General features: G+C 34.3%; 1 protein-coding gene across 1 annotated transcript; it reads left to right on the top strand.

Annotated features, from left to right (window-relative positions):
- Positions 1 to 597: 597 nt before the first annotated feature.
- Positions 598 to 3,380, top strand: LOC149224930 (pentatricopeptide repeat-containing protein At3g12770-like). The gene is made up of 2 exons (XM_089383624.1): positions 598 to 1,557; positions 1,657 to 3,380. Exons 1-2 carry the CDS (start codon positions 705 to 707, stop codon positions 2,922 to 2,924), a joined length of 2,121 nt encoding a protein of 706 aa, XP_089239750.1. The 5' UTR covers positions 598 to 704; the 3' UTR covers positions 2,925 to 3,380.
- The last annotated feature ends 10,530 nt before the right edge of the window (positions 3,381 to 13,910 follow it).

Genomic DNA, 13,910 nt, shown 5'->3' with positions numbered 1-13,910 from the left:
CTTTATAGTTGTTTAATTGGTATAGTAGCTTTCAGATCTTTTTTTAAAGCCATATGTTACTTCTCTTTATCACAACTTTAAGTCACCCATAAAAAATATCTTCTAATAAAATATCATGTCACTTATAAATGTACAAAAACGGCCAAACACACCCCTAGACCCCAAAAAAAAAAAAAAACAAAACAAAAACAAACAAAACAAAACTCTAGTGTATAAACGAACCTTCCGAGATGTGCATGAACCACCTTTATATGTAATTGCCATGTAAATGGATCATCAACCCCCACTTCCCTCCAGTATCACCTCACTTAATGACTAATTATACCTTCATTTATGAACACTCGCAATTAAGATTCACTAAAATCTTTATCTAAATACTCTTTTAACCTTTAATTTTAAAATTAAGTACCCCATCTTTAAATCCACATTTACTTACTAATTTTTTAACCCTTATCTATAATTTATTTATTTATTTTAATCGCTAACCTAATAACCTACCAAACTTGCTGAAGCTACTAATCAGTCAACTGATCGGATAAGTGATATTGTTAAATAAATCAAAATGTTCAGCTACTCATAATCTATATCAACATGAAAAATTTACAGCAATATCGACATCTTACACAACAAAATGGTCTTCAGTCAGACATGAAAACTCCATGGTTCTATGGAAGATCAGTTTATCATCATCCGCATCAACTTAAATGGTTCTCTGCAATGTCATTCCAAGGAAAATTGTCACAAGATATGAACCATCCTCCCCCCATCTCTGGTCTTCAAACATCTCAAGGGAAATTGCTTCAGTTTGTCGAGCTGTTGTAAAACAATACCCAAAACCAGACTGGGCATTACAATCCAATAGCTTCAACATAATAAGCAAGGAAAAAGCATTTGAGGAGAAAACCCATCCTTATGTTTTGCTTTTACAGACCTGCACAAACATCAAAACACTCGGTCAAATACATGCCCGCATGTTCATAAGTGGGCTTGAACAAGATGTATTTTTGGGTACCAAACTAGTCCACTTGTATTCTAAGTACGGCAGTCTAGCCAATGCTCGCCTGGTATTTGATAAAATAAACAAACGGAATGCATTTCTATGGAATGCCATCATCAGAGGTTATGCCTGGAATGGCCCTTACGAGGAAACTCTGGTACTTTATTCCCAAATGCAAAGGACAGGCATATGGCCTGATAATTTCACGTATTCCTTTGCACTCAAGGCATGCTCTGGGCTATCAGATCTGCGAGAGGGACGGAAGATTCATTATCACATTGTTAGGAGTGGGTTTGATTCCCATGTCCATGTGGGGACTGCCCTCATAGACATGTATGCCAAGGGCTCAAGTATAGAGGATGCACGCCAGGTGTTTGACAAAATGCTGGAAAGAGATGTTGTCGCATGGAATGCAATGATTGCTGGGTATGCCCAAAATGGGCATTTCAATGAGGCTTTGATTTTGTTTCATCGGATGAGGGCAGAAGATGTTATGCCGGATTCCGTTACTATGGTGAATGTGCTTCCGGTGTGCGCATACTTGGGAAATCTGGAACGAGGTAAGTGCATTCATGATTACATACTGAGAAATGGATTTGATTCTGATCTGTTTGTGGGCAATTCTCTGATAGATATGTATGCTAAATGTGGTGGTATAGAAATTGCACGTCGATTGTTTGATAGAATGTCTAAGAGAGATGTGGTGTCGTGGAATGCGATGATTGCTGGGTATGCCCAAAATGGACATGCCAGTGAGGCCTTAACAATTTTTCATGAAATGCTACAGAAAAATGTTATTCCCAACTCGATTGCCATTTCTAGTGTGATCTCAGCATGTGCACATTTAGGAGCTCTGGAACAAGGCAAATGGATCCATGATTACATAAGCAAAGGCAATTTTGAGTTGGATGTTTTTGTGACAAATGCCCTTATAGATATGTATGCCAAGTGTGGCAATTTAGAGGTTGCACACAAACTCTTCGACACAATGTCTGAAAGAGATGTAGTTTCTTGGAATGCAATGATTGCTGGTTATGGCCTACATGGGAATGGCAAGGGCGCACTTGAACTCTTTTTCAAAATGAGAGACAGAGGAATGAAGCCAAACGACATCACCTTTATTCATGTTTTATCTGCGTGCAGTCATGCAGGCCTTGTGGATGAGGGCTGTCGATGTTTTGATTACATGACTCAAGATTATTGCATCAAACCCAATACGGAGCACTATTCATGCATGGTTGATCTTTTGGGCCGTGCTGGGCAACTGGAAGAGGCAATAAATTTCATAAAAAGTTTGCCAGTTGAACCTGATTCAGGTGTATGGGGGGCGTTGCTTGGTGCCTGCAGAATTCATGGCAATGTTGAGCTAGGAGAATGCGTTGCAGAACGCCTCTTTAACCTTGGCCCCACATATCCTGGATATTATGTGCTGCTGTCAAACATGTATGCTGAGGCTGGTAGATGGGAAGATGTAATCAGGGTGAGAAGATTAATGAAAGAAAGGGGCTTGAAAAAGACACCGGGATGGAGCACTGCTGAGTTGCATGGCAGGGTTCATACGTTTTATGCGGGAGACAAATCACATCCTCAATCTGAGGAAATATATGCCACACTAGAGTCCTTGGCTCGACAAATAGAGAAGGCAGGTTATGTTCCAAATACAAATTTTGTGCTTCATGATGTGGAGCAGGAAGAGAAGGAGGACATGCTTTGTAGTCACAGTGAGAAGTTGGCAATTGCTTTTGCACTTATCAACACAAGCCCTGGGACCCCTATTCGTATCACTAAGAACCTTCGAGTGTGTGGTGACTGCCATTGTGCCACTAAGTTTATTTCCAAAATTGTTAGGAGAGAAATTATTGTGAGGGATGCACATCGTTTTCATCATTTCAAGGATGGATGGTGTTCCTGCAGAGATTATTGGTGATACTAATTAACGGAAGATAACAAATTTATACATGCCTCTTGCCTCAATTAGGCAGTCTGGGCTGTGATGTTGAACACATTCCTTCAGAAATGACATGTGGAAATCTCTTGTCCATTCAGTAAAAGAAAAGGTGCTGCATCTTTGTCTTGAATAATCTGCATATGAAATGCTAGAGTAATCTAATTTGTCAAAGCATGGATATGTCTGGACAGAAATTTGCACAGCTTTTGTGCAACCCGCAGTGCATAATACCTTTTGCGAAGCAGCAAGTAAAGAAAGTTTCACATATCAGACATTTTCCTATAGAAACAGCTCATGATTCTGCATTCCGCTGATGGCACAAGAGTTTGGCAATATGTGATTAACTTGCACATATTGATACAACGTGCAGAAACTCGAAGTAAAATGCAATTCCTTAATATATAAACAGTAAAATAGTTTCAACATTCTCTCTAATTTAAAGTATAAGCATGTTGATGTTAATCACAATGCTTGTCATCAGTCGTTCCAGATCGATTGCATTTACTAGTTTGGATGGTCGAAAAAAAACATTTCAATGGTAAAACCCAAGGTAAAATAACAAGTGTATATCAAATATCTATCTTGATTCTTGTCTAAGCAGGAATGAAGGTTACAGATGGAGGCAGTGGTCATATTGAGTGTTTCTCCTAGCTGATTACTTCAATCTTACAACTTGTCAACTTTAATGGTTGAATGGTGGTCAACCTATAACCCTTTAAATCAGACAGCTTTTCCAGAGTTTTAGGGCAGCACTTTAATTTTTATAACCATTTTTTTTAAACTTGGACTCAGGCTTGGAATTGGCCGAGGGTCGACTTGGGCATTGACTTGGACCGGTCGGAATTTTATGACTTGGTTTTCTAAAAATAAATAAAGTATCATAATTTTAATGAAAAAATATATTTTAAAGATTCCAAACTATTAGAGACAAAATTTGCGAAGTCTACTCATATATACCATGTCAAGGTGAATATATCAAAATGTCAATGAACGTGTCTGAAACAAAATAAGTAACGAAGCTCACTCTAAATCAATCTTCAATGTTGCTCCAAAATCTCCAAATGGTCACAAATTCTCAATGAGAAAGGTGTGAGGTAAATCAATCTTCAATGTTGCTCCAAAATCTCCAAATGGTCACAAATTCTCAATGAGAAAAGTGTGAGACAAGTTGAATTTGGGTGGGGTGACTCTTTTCATAATGAGGTTTAGAGTGAGAGAAATTAGATATTAAGTGTAATTTAACAAAAAAATCATTTAAGTTTACCCTAAAATTATGCACAGTGGACCTGTAGGGTATGACTCGCCTGATTAGGTACAAATTTGACAGAGTTTCACTGGTTTGTTACCAAACTTATTCACTTGGTGTATGAATTTGCTGGTTCCGTACCAAACTGGTCCCTGTACCATTTAGATGGCCAAGTTGGAATGCAAGGGGATAAACTAAGCTGACTCCATGTCCAAATTGACTGAGTTTAAACCTTTTAATTCTTGTAGGCACTGTCACTAAAGTTTGGTAATTAACTATAATCTTACCAAGTTTCTATCACAGTAGCATGTACATTGAACAGCCTCAAACTACTTTGAAGTTGAGTTGCATGGTAAGCCTCTATTATGGTTAACACAAATCATTTCGCATACATTAGTTGGCAGTGCCACTTTTTAAAAGCCCAATCCCTATTGTTTCAATTTATATTTTTCTGATTCAGATTACAATAAGCTCTTTATGTTCTATCAAAAGAATATTTTGAAAACCTGCTACTGGCACAGTAGGTGTTGAAGCGTGTCTACAACATTTCCATCTGATACAAATGCTGAAATATCATATAGTGAAATGTTTTTCAGTTTTACCAAAGCATTCTTCAAATTCAGCTTTAAATTGATTATTCAATAGCATGAGTCTACTATAGGATCACATTAGGATTAGAACTTACATTACAAAGCAGATCTATTGGATATTTCATAAAACCAAAAGACTTCTGGACTATCCATAAAAAAAAATCTTTTTCCCTAATCTGTATTGATTTTTGGTTTTCTTGAAGAATTACTTTTGAGATATCTTTCATGTCTTTTGGTGTCACTGAGTCTAGATCCAATTTAACATCTTGTAGTGTTATTTTTTCTTCTTGTAGGGAAATATCATAAACATCATCTTTGTATTTAAGATAAATGACCGTAGTGATTCCATACAAGGTGAATCCAAAATAATGTCTCTATCACCACAAAATAAATATTTAACAGTGCATTATGAGACAAAAGTATAATTCCCAATACACAGTTGTAAATTGCTTATGTGATTATTTTTTGTTCATGTCTATCATTTCAATTATATTCGACTTAAAAACCACTAATGGGTTAGCACATTTTGTACTAACATAATTATCATTTTGAATAGGAGTGATAGAGATAATAAGATCCCTTAAGCTAATTGTTCCTTTGAATTTAAATAGTGCAAAAATAACTGTAACAACCTTGATTAAAAATTCATGTAAAATATATAAGGCCACGGTTGATGGGACACATATTCCAAGCTGAATGGTGGGAAAAACATCCTAGTGGATTTTCATTTGGTTTATTATGGCTAAAGAAATTGGCAAAGGCAATGGCTAAAGCTTTGGAAAGACAAAATGACATTTTTGGCACATTTATTTATGAAAATAATGGAAATTCGGAGAAAAGGAAAGTGAAAGGTCATAGGTTGCATGTGAGGAGAAAATTGAAGAAAAATAATGGAAAATGAAGAAAATAGAGGTCTCATTAATAAAACGGCTTATGAGGATCGATGGGTAAGCTTGGTCAGTTCAGTTTTGATAGTTCTCTTCTATTCTCTCTCTCTCATACTCTTAGATACTTAGAGTTTTCTTTGAGCACTCTTGGAGGGTGTGACACACTTGGATTTTTGAAGCAAGAAAGCAAGGGAAGAGCAGGAAAGTGTAAAAGGACATCGAGATCAGCAACTACAATAGGTTTTGCTTGCAGGTATCAAGTTGCATGTATGTTTTTCTCACTAGTTTTGGCATGCATGTGGTTTATTGGTCATGATCTATCATTGGCATGGAGGATGGTCGGGATTGATAGTGGATTTGTCTAGCCTTGCCATTTCCTGGATAGCCATGGTGATTGTGGATTTATTTCCTTGTTTTGGTTTGATTGGTTCTCATGTTGTCTTAGCTTGGGTTGAGTTATTAGTCCTGGAAGCCTTGGTTGGACAAATGCTCCGGAAGCCCTATAACAACTTGGGTTGAGTTACTAGTTCTAGAAGCCTTAGTTGGACAAACGTTTTGGAGGCCCTTTGTGGGTTGAGTTACTAGTCCCGGAAACCTTGGTTGGACAAACACTCTAGTAGCCCGGTAAAAGTTGTGGGTTGAATTACTAGTTTTGGAAGCCTTGGTTGGACAAATGCTCTAGAAGCCTTGGAAGGCTTGAATAGAGACCAATCTGATCATGGTTTTGTGATGTTCGACCGTGTGGTGGAATCACTATTTGATGGGTTGAGGTGGATGGCCTGCGGAAGCTCTGTATGGTTTTAGATTGATGTGTTCTATGAGATCCCACATTCATGCTTGGAATATAGTATGGGGGTGAATGGCTGAAGAGAGATTTGACTCAACCATTCTACAGTCGAGTGGAACGTGGTAGTCCCATACCGTGTTGGCTTCTGCATCATCAATATGAGGTTATTTCTCCTTGTATCTCTATGAGTATTATACTGGTTTATATGTGGATTCTATGGCTATTATATCCTTGGTATTTTTGGTGTTATTATGTTGATTATGAATATGTATTATGACAGTAGTATGGCTCTCATCATATTTTTACTTGTATATGAATGAACAATGTATCTATGACCTAATAGGTGGTGTTGCAACTAATGATGTAAGATTGCAATGATTCTTAGCGATTCTCAAATAAGTATAAGACCTCTATGTTCAGATATGTTATTTAGACATGTAGATTACATATTCGTGATATGTTTGACAAAATCCCTATCATGGCTAGTAGGGGTCCAGTCAAGGTCTTATTCAAGTAATTGCATTTGTACTTTCATTTCTTTGTTATTTTATTGTTCTGAAGATGTCACAAAATTATGGGCAGTGACTTGGGCTCTGGGCCTGAAAAAGTGGCTCAAATCTTGAGGATGTTGGTACAACACTGTGCAAAATAGTCTTTGCATGCTGGCTTGCAGGCCTATGAGAGTGTCTAGAGGTCCCTGGATACTAGCCTACCCATAGCATGAGAGCGTCCAAAGGTCAAGTGGTCCAAAATCTCAGTGGGACCCAAGGGCTGGTTGGCAACAAGGTTGGATCGGTTCCTGAGGGTCCTAATGTTGATGTTGAATGCCTGTATGATGTGTTTTTGTTGGTTTCACTTCCTTAACGTGACTTAAGAGGTCTAATCATATCATAGTGGTCTCTTGTCACATGTTTACCTTGGCTGACTAGCTGCTTGGGTAGATGAGGGAAGAGGGTGTTACAGAGTGGTGTCAAAGGATAGTTCACCCCTCAGATTGGATGGGTTGTGTGTTGGTTATGCATTCAGGTTGGTTGCATGTGTCTCTTGTGTTGTAGTCCATGTACTTGTTGCATTTGCATGGTGTTGATCATGGTTGTAGTGATGTCGCCATGTGAAAATTGATGGTGTTGTTGTGGAGTGTGTCATCATGAATGTATGGTTGTATATGCATTTGTGATGCATGTCGTTATGCATGCATTGTCATGGTTATGGTTATGCATGTATGGTAGTTTAGACATGCATTTTGAATTCATTGTATACAATTAAGTCATCATGATGATATTGGTTTGTTATGATGTTGATATGTTGGCTAAGATAGAGCAAGAGATACAGATCATTAAAGTGAAGTTGCAACATTGGATCTCAAGGCAAGAGCAAATCATCATAAATGTATTATATTTTTGGCATGTGGGTATGTTAGTTAATGGATTGTTATGTGCATTAGGGTTATATACGTGTTTGTCATTTTATTATTATCATGGTTACATGTATGATAAATGCTAGTTGATTAATATAGTCATATGCACATGTGTCGGATAGTTATGGATAATAGTAATATGTGGTTGTATGCATTGTTATTGTTGTTTATGTTAGATAATTTGATGATTTGTTATATGTTGTTGATGAGTATGTTATAGGTTAAATTGTTTTTGTTATATGATATTTAGCTTGATGATTAGGTTATATGTTGTAGATGAGCATGATATATAATTTGTTGTTGTTATATGCTAGTAACTCAATGATTTAGGATTATTACAGTAAGATCTTGATGTTATATGTATCATACTAATTTGGATTGGTCTATGCATATGGTTAGGGTTATGACATGTATGTATGAGTTAATATGTTGCGATATTATGTTGTATAAATCTAAACTGACTGTGCAAATGTAATTGTTATGCATGATTGAAAACTGTTTATGAGCTTATGATGTGAACATGTTAGCTAGTGACTATTATGGATATCATGAAACAATGTAAACTTTGAAATGGGAACTAATATGATTACCTGTTTCGTTGGGGTATCAAAAAAGTCAACCGATTTTGAAAAGTGGTGATGCAAGATACACATATATTTTTTTAGCATAGTTTTTGACACTTTAAATTTTTTTTATGTACATTAGTTTTAGAATGTTAGTGATTTGCATGCTGATTTTAAAAAGTGTTGATTTTGCATCAGACCCTTTTTTAAAATACCTATTTTTTTACTTTAAATTTTCTAATGTATTAAATGTGAATAATTATTTTATAAATTTAACAAATTTTTAAGTGATATTTTTCTTCATAATTTCTTGTTTTTATTTTATTTTTTTTGTAGTGAGGTTTTTATTTTTTGCCATAGTTAAAGAAGGTCGATATTTTAAAGTTTCGATATTTTACATATTTATATATCGTTAATTAATTTTTCAATGCACATCAAATAATTGTTTCTAAAAAACAATAATTTGTAACAATTGACATAAAAATAACCATTTTGAACATAAACATAACTAAAAATTTACACATTTTGATAATTTTTTTGTTAGAAATGACATGTCAAAAGCAAAAATTTTATAGGAAACATTTAACAGAAAATGGTTAAATAATAATTTTTTATTTTTTATTTTTTAATGAATTTTATGTCAAAAAATAATAATAATCATTGTTATTTTCAAAAAATAATGATTTACATAAAAATTAAAGCGAAAATCACATAACATAAATATTGAACACATAACAACATCAATTGAATGCTTATTTTTCTCATAAAATGCCAAAGTCAAAACATTACAAGTATAACTAATTAATAGTTACAAAAAATGAGCTAGATTTACAAACATAACTTAAATTTAATCAACAATATCACGTAATTCAAACTCTTCATCCTCTAGAGTTGCATCATTGTCTTCTTCCACAATATTTTCTGCTTCATTTTGCTCATGTTCCTCTTTTAATGGATCTTTGATGTTTGTGAATCTCCTAATATATGCATTTTCAATCATTCCATGTAATGGTGGTTGAGATCTCTTTGCCTTTTTTGCCACATGCGACTCACAAAAATCCACTTTTTTCGACCCAATTTCTTGCATTGCATCTGGAAGAAATTGAAAAACATTAATTCTTTGATCAATAAATTTGTATTGTACTAGATCTTTTTCAATGACAATGCAATTTCTTTCTTTTTGTAGGCAACATACTAGTGTTGCACCTAATTATCAAGTACAAAAGAAATAATGAAGTAAATTAGTATAATAATATATAAATTAAGAAAGAAGATATTGAAATTCAATTCTATATAATAAAACTTACCTGAGACAAAAAATAAATCCAAAACCTAATCTCTTTTATTTGAACATAAGTCTATAAGATAATTAATCAATGACCGTGGTTTTTGATAAATGTTAACTATCTCTCATTTTGCTTAATCTTCATATGTTAGTTTTTTCACAATAGCATCATAAACTAGTACTTGACTATGACTCTTTCTATCTACCCGATTAAAAAATATAGACATATAGCTATCATATTTTGTCTAACTATCAATATGGATGAACTCACAATCATTTATAATTGGTTGATTTTCACGGTTAAGAAGACTTGACTTTTGTCTGTAATATGAAATAGTAAAAGTTCAATTAACTTGTACATAAATAAAAAATTTAACATTAATCAAACATACATTTTCAACGTCTTACCATGTAATCTGTATCCTTGAGTTTGTTTTCTCCTTGAAGCTTGAGAATAACATTGGAAATTGTGTGTCTGAATGAAATGTCACACATCTCCATAATGGTGATGATGTGATTTCTACAAATCTTGCAACCAATTTACTAAGAGCTTGATAAGTATAAGGGTCATTATCATAGTCAATGTTTGAGATATTAAAACTATAGGGAATACCTGCAATAACTAGGGAATAATCTCTTTTAGGTATGAGTAACAATGTTTTCACAGTCACCTTGTATTACTTGATATTGAATAATGTTAAACCCATTCCAAATGAAATGAGCAAGAGTTGGATCAAGTTGAACATTCCTAAGACATTGTTTTCTCAGCCTTTTGATCTTAATTTTTTCAATAAAATTTCTGAAACTATTTGGTGCTCCATTTGCATCATTCCTCATCTTTAATAAAATAAACAAATATATGTATAAGTTATAAAACAAAAATAGTATACAGAGGAATATAAATGAATGTATAAATCAACATACATTTTTAAATGCAAGATAAAAATATTTTAGTGTTGATTTAGAACTTGAATCTGGATAGTTACGTACAATATCATCCCAATTATCTTCATTCAACTATTTAACCATTTGTTTTTGTATTTTCATGTAAAATTTGTGACTGAATAGATAAAGTAAAAGAAGTTAATATAATGATATGTATAACAAATACTACAAAGAACAATATGTTATATTTAAAAGAAAATTATAAATTAGAAATAAGTAAAAATAATTCAACAAACTTACTTTTGAAATTCCTCAGACATTTCCTCCAATGATAATTCCCTTGACTTCACAGGAGATAATATTGATTTGACAAGTTTTTCATCCTTCACTCCTTGTAATGTTCTTCAAGGTGTGATAGTCATATCTTCTGGAAGCTTCTTCATTTCAGGCTCTGATTTACTGTTGCTTCATATCAATGGTTTAGACCTTTTGACCTTCTAGTTTTTAATGCCAATGTTCTCCCACATGCTAAAAATATCATTAATCAATTCCCATATTTCTCCAGATCTAAATGTCAACTGGAAAATATTCTCAATACCTCAGAATATATTAGTATTTACTCCACCGCCTTTTGAACTGATTTTCTCCTCAATTTGATAGCATATTTCCATACAATATTCCTTTCATCTTATCCCCACTACATTTTTCTTCAAATTCATTATGAATAAATCTAGCCCTTTGGATGAAAGTCAGACATCTTATATTCATTATTTGAATTATGATTCCATGCCAATAATTTTGTTTTTGTATCTAATAAACCGACATAAATGATACATTTCATTATTTTAAAACGTGGTTTATTGGGATATTTCTCCATCAATTTCCTTTGAGCTTCTACAGAATGGTTTCCCCCAAGCAAATAATAATTGTATTCAAAAAATTTTGACTTATCAAATGCTTCTTTGTTGGAAACTTGAACTGGATCAACAAGAAGCACATAATTAATTACATGAGCATATGAATTGTACCTCATCAATGTCTTCAAGATGTGAACATGTAGGTGGTGTGGCTTTCTGATTTGATATTTAAATTGTCCTTCCCTTGGTTTATAGGTTTGTCTCACATTACACTGAAATGTACAACCACCTTCAATTAATTTTGTTTTTGTGAAGTTCTGTCGAATGGCATTTTGTTTTGTTTTAATAATGCCATCCTTTAAATCAGCTCCTGGTATAATGATTTCCCTGTTGTCTTTTGAATTTTCATTATGAACTTCATTGTTGGCAATGACTACTTGAGAATGTTCAACTTTCATTTTCTTCCTCCTAATATTCTCATCATTAACTATAACAGAGACATTCCTAAGCATTGTTACTTTTGGTCTTTTATGGCTTTTCTCCTTTCTAACATTAGTTCTAATGTCATCCTCAGTAATGGCAACATATTCTTCAACACTAGTTTCAACTTCCTCATCTTCAAAAGTAACATGTCTACCTTTGCTAGATTTATCCACTAAAGACATTTTTTTCTGATCCTTCAGATGTAATTTTGTAGCATCATGAATTACTACTTTTTGCTTGTTTTTCATATCTTCTTCTGTCCCTAAGTAGAAACCGCTGACAACATTCATAATATTTTTTTCTATGAAATAAATGCCCCCCAGCATAATTGAAAGATTTTCAATAAAATTCTGTCAAACAAAATATCATATATCAATAAAAACTAAGTTATAAAAATATAATGAGACGATTACAATAACACAAAACACAAATATAAATAACAATATTTACCATATCTTGTGCAATGTTATTTATAATTTGTTTACACAACTTTGTAGATTCCTTTGTCATGTCATACAATGACAATGATAATCGATATTTAATTTTGTCATGTGACTTGGGCGGTTTTGTAAGTACATAAACAACTTTAGTCTCCGGTATCAAACATATGTCTATGACTTTTCCTAGCACCTCATAAATTCCACTATCATTAGGAATATCAACATATAGATATATCTACACCTGTTCGCCTTCTTTATCTTTTGCATACCATATATTTTTTGTAAGCTTCACTTTTGATTTCTTCCAGTATGAAATCATCTTCATATTGTTTGAGACATTTGATATATTTGTAGTTATTAGCTCAGGATTGATTCGTTCAACAGTGTTTTTTGGGGATCCACCTTTAATTTTAGTAGTCTTTGGTCCAAAAAGATTCACAGAAATTTTCTTTGATGTCATTTTCCTGCAAAAAAATACACATATATAAATTAGTAAATTGCAAAAAAACAATAGCTTAAATAAACAAACAAAATGATAAATGATAAATAATTTTATAAAACATAACCTTTAGAAAAAAATAAAAAAAAATGCATCCCCCTCCCGCCCTTCTCTGCGGCCTAACGGGCCCGTGGGGTGGAGGCTTGATTCTCATAATCATGTCTCCACCCCCACAGGTCTCTAACGGGCCTTTAGACCCATGGGACCCTTGTTCCGTGGGGGTGGGACAGGTGGGCGCTGCGTACAACCCCTCTCACCGCACCCATGCAGGCCCCCGGGCAGCCTCTCCTCCCCACTGAGAATCGGGCCTCCACCCCCTGTGGCTCGTTGGGCCGCGGGGTAGGGCAGAGGGGTTGGTGCCCAACCCGTCTGCCCCACTCCCACGGCCCAACGGCCTCACCCCTGCTGCCCAAAGAGCCCGTGGGGGTGGAGACCCGGTTCTCAATTCGGCTTTCACCCTTGGTGCGCTGGGTCGTGGGGGTGGGTGTCGCTGACGAGAACTATCGGGTCCACCACTCCCAATGCGGACGTAGTGTCCTTCTGCTTGCCATGAGGCTGTCAGGTAAAGCTGGCTCATCTAAATTTTTAATTTATAAAAAAAAAAAAAATCTAAAATTCATTAAATCTATTGAATTTTAAAACTTTCACACAATAAAAGGGAAACTAACATTTCAAATGCAATAACCTTCTGTTGAATATATTGTCGATAACAATATAGTTTCTCCACAAATTTGCTTCAAGTCTTTTAAAGAACCTCGAAAATCCTTGATGTGATGTAAGGAATAGTGATAATAAAATTTATAATATAATGGAAATTATGGAATTGTTTTTATCGCACGGTTAATGTGGGATTTATTTGTTTTAATAAAAGCTTTAACATATAAATCTTGTTATGGCGATATAGTAAATTTTGATATAGCGAACATTATGGAATTGTTTTACCACAAGATGAATGTGGTATTAGTTTGTTTTTATAAATACTTTAACATATAAATTTTGTTATGGTGATATAGTAAATTATGATAA

The sequence above is a fragment of the Pinus tabuliformis genome, chromosome Q (genome assembly GCF_031772625.1).
Source record: "Pinus tabuliformis cultivar Carrire ecotype Pingquan chromosome Q, CPIR1, whole genome shotgun sequence".
Lineage (NCBI taxonomy): Eukaryota > Viridiplantae > Streptophyta > Pinopsida > Pinales > Pinaceae > Pinus > Pinus tabuliformis.
The sequence above is the reverse complement of the archived record's forward strand: the minus strand, read 5'-3'. Positions and strand labels throughout refer to the sequence as shown.

Coding starts and splice junctions, on each gene's coding strand:
- LOC149224930 (XM_089383624.1), top strand. CDS start 705: ATGGTTCTCTGCAATGTCATTCCAAGGAAAATTGTCACAAGATATGAA. Junction 1,558..1,656: donor CTTGGGAAATCTGGAACGAG/GTAAGTGCATTC, acceptor GTGGTGGTATAG/AAATTGCACGTCGATTGTTT.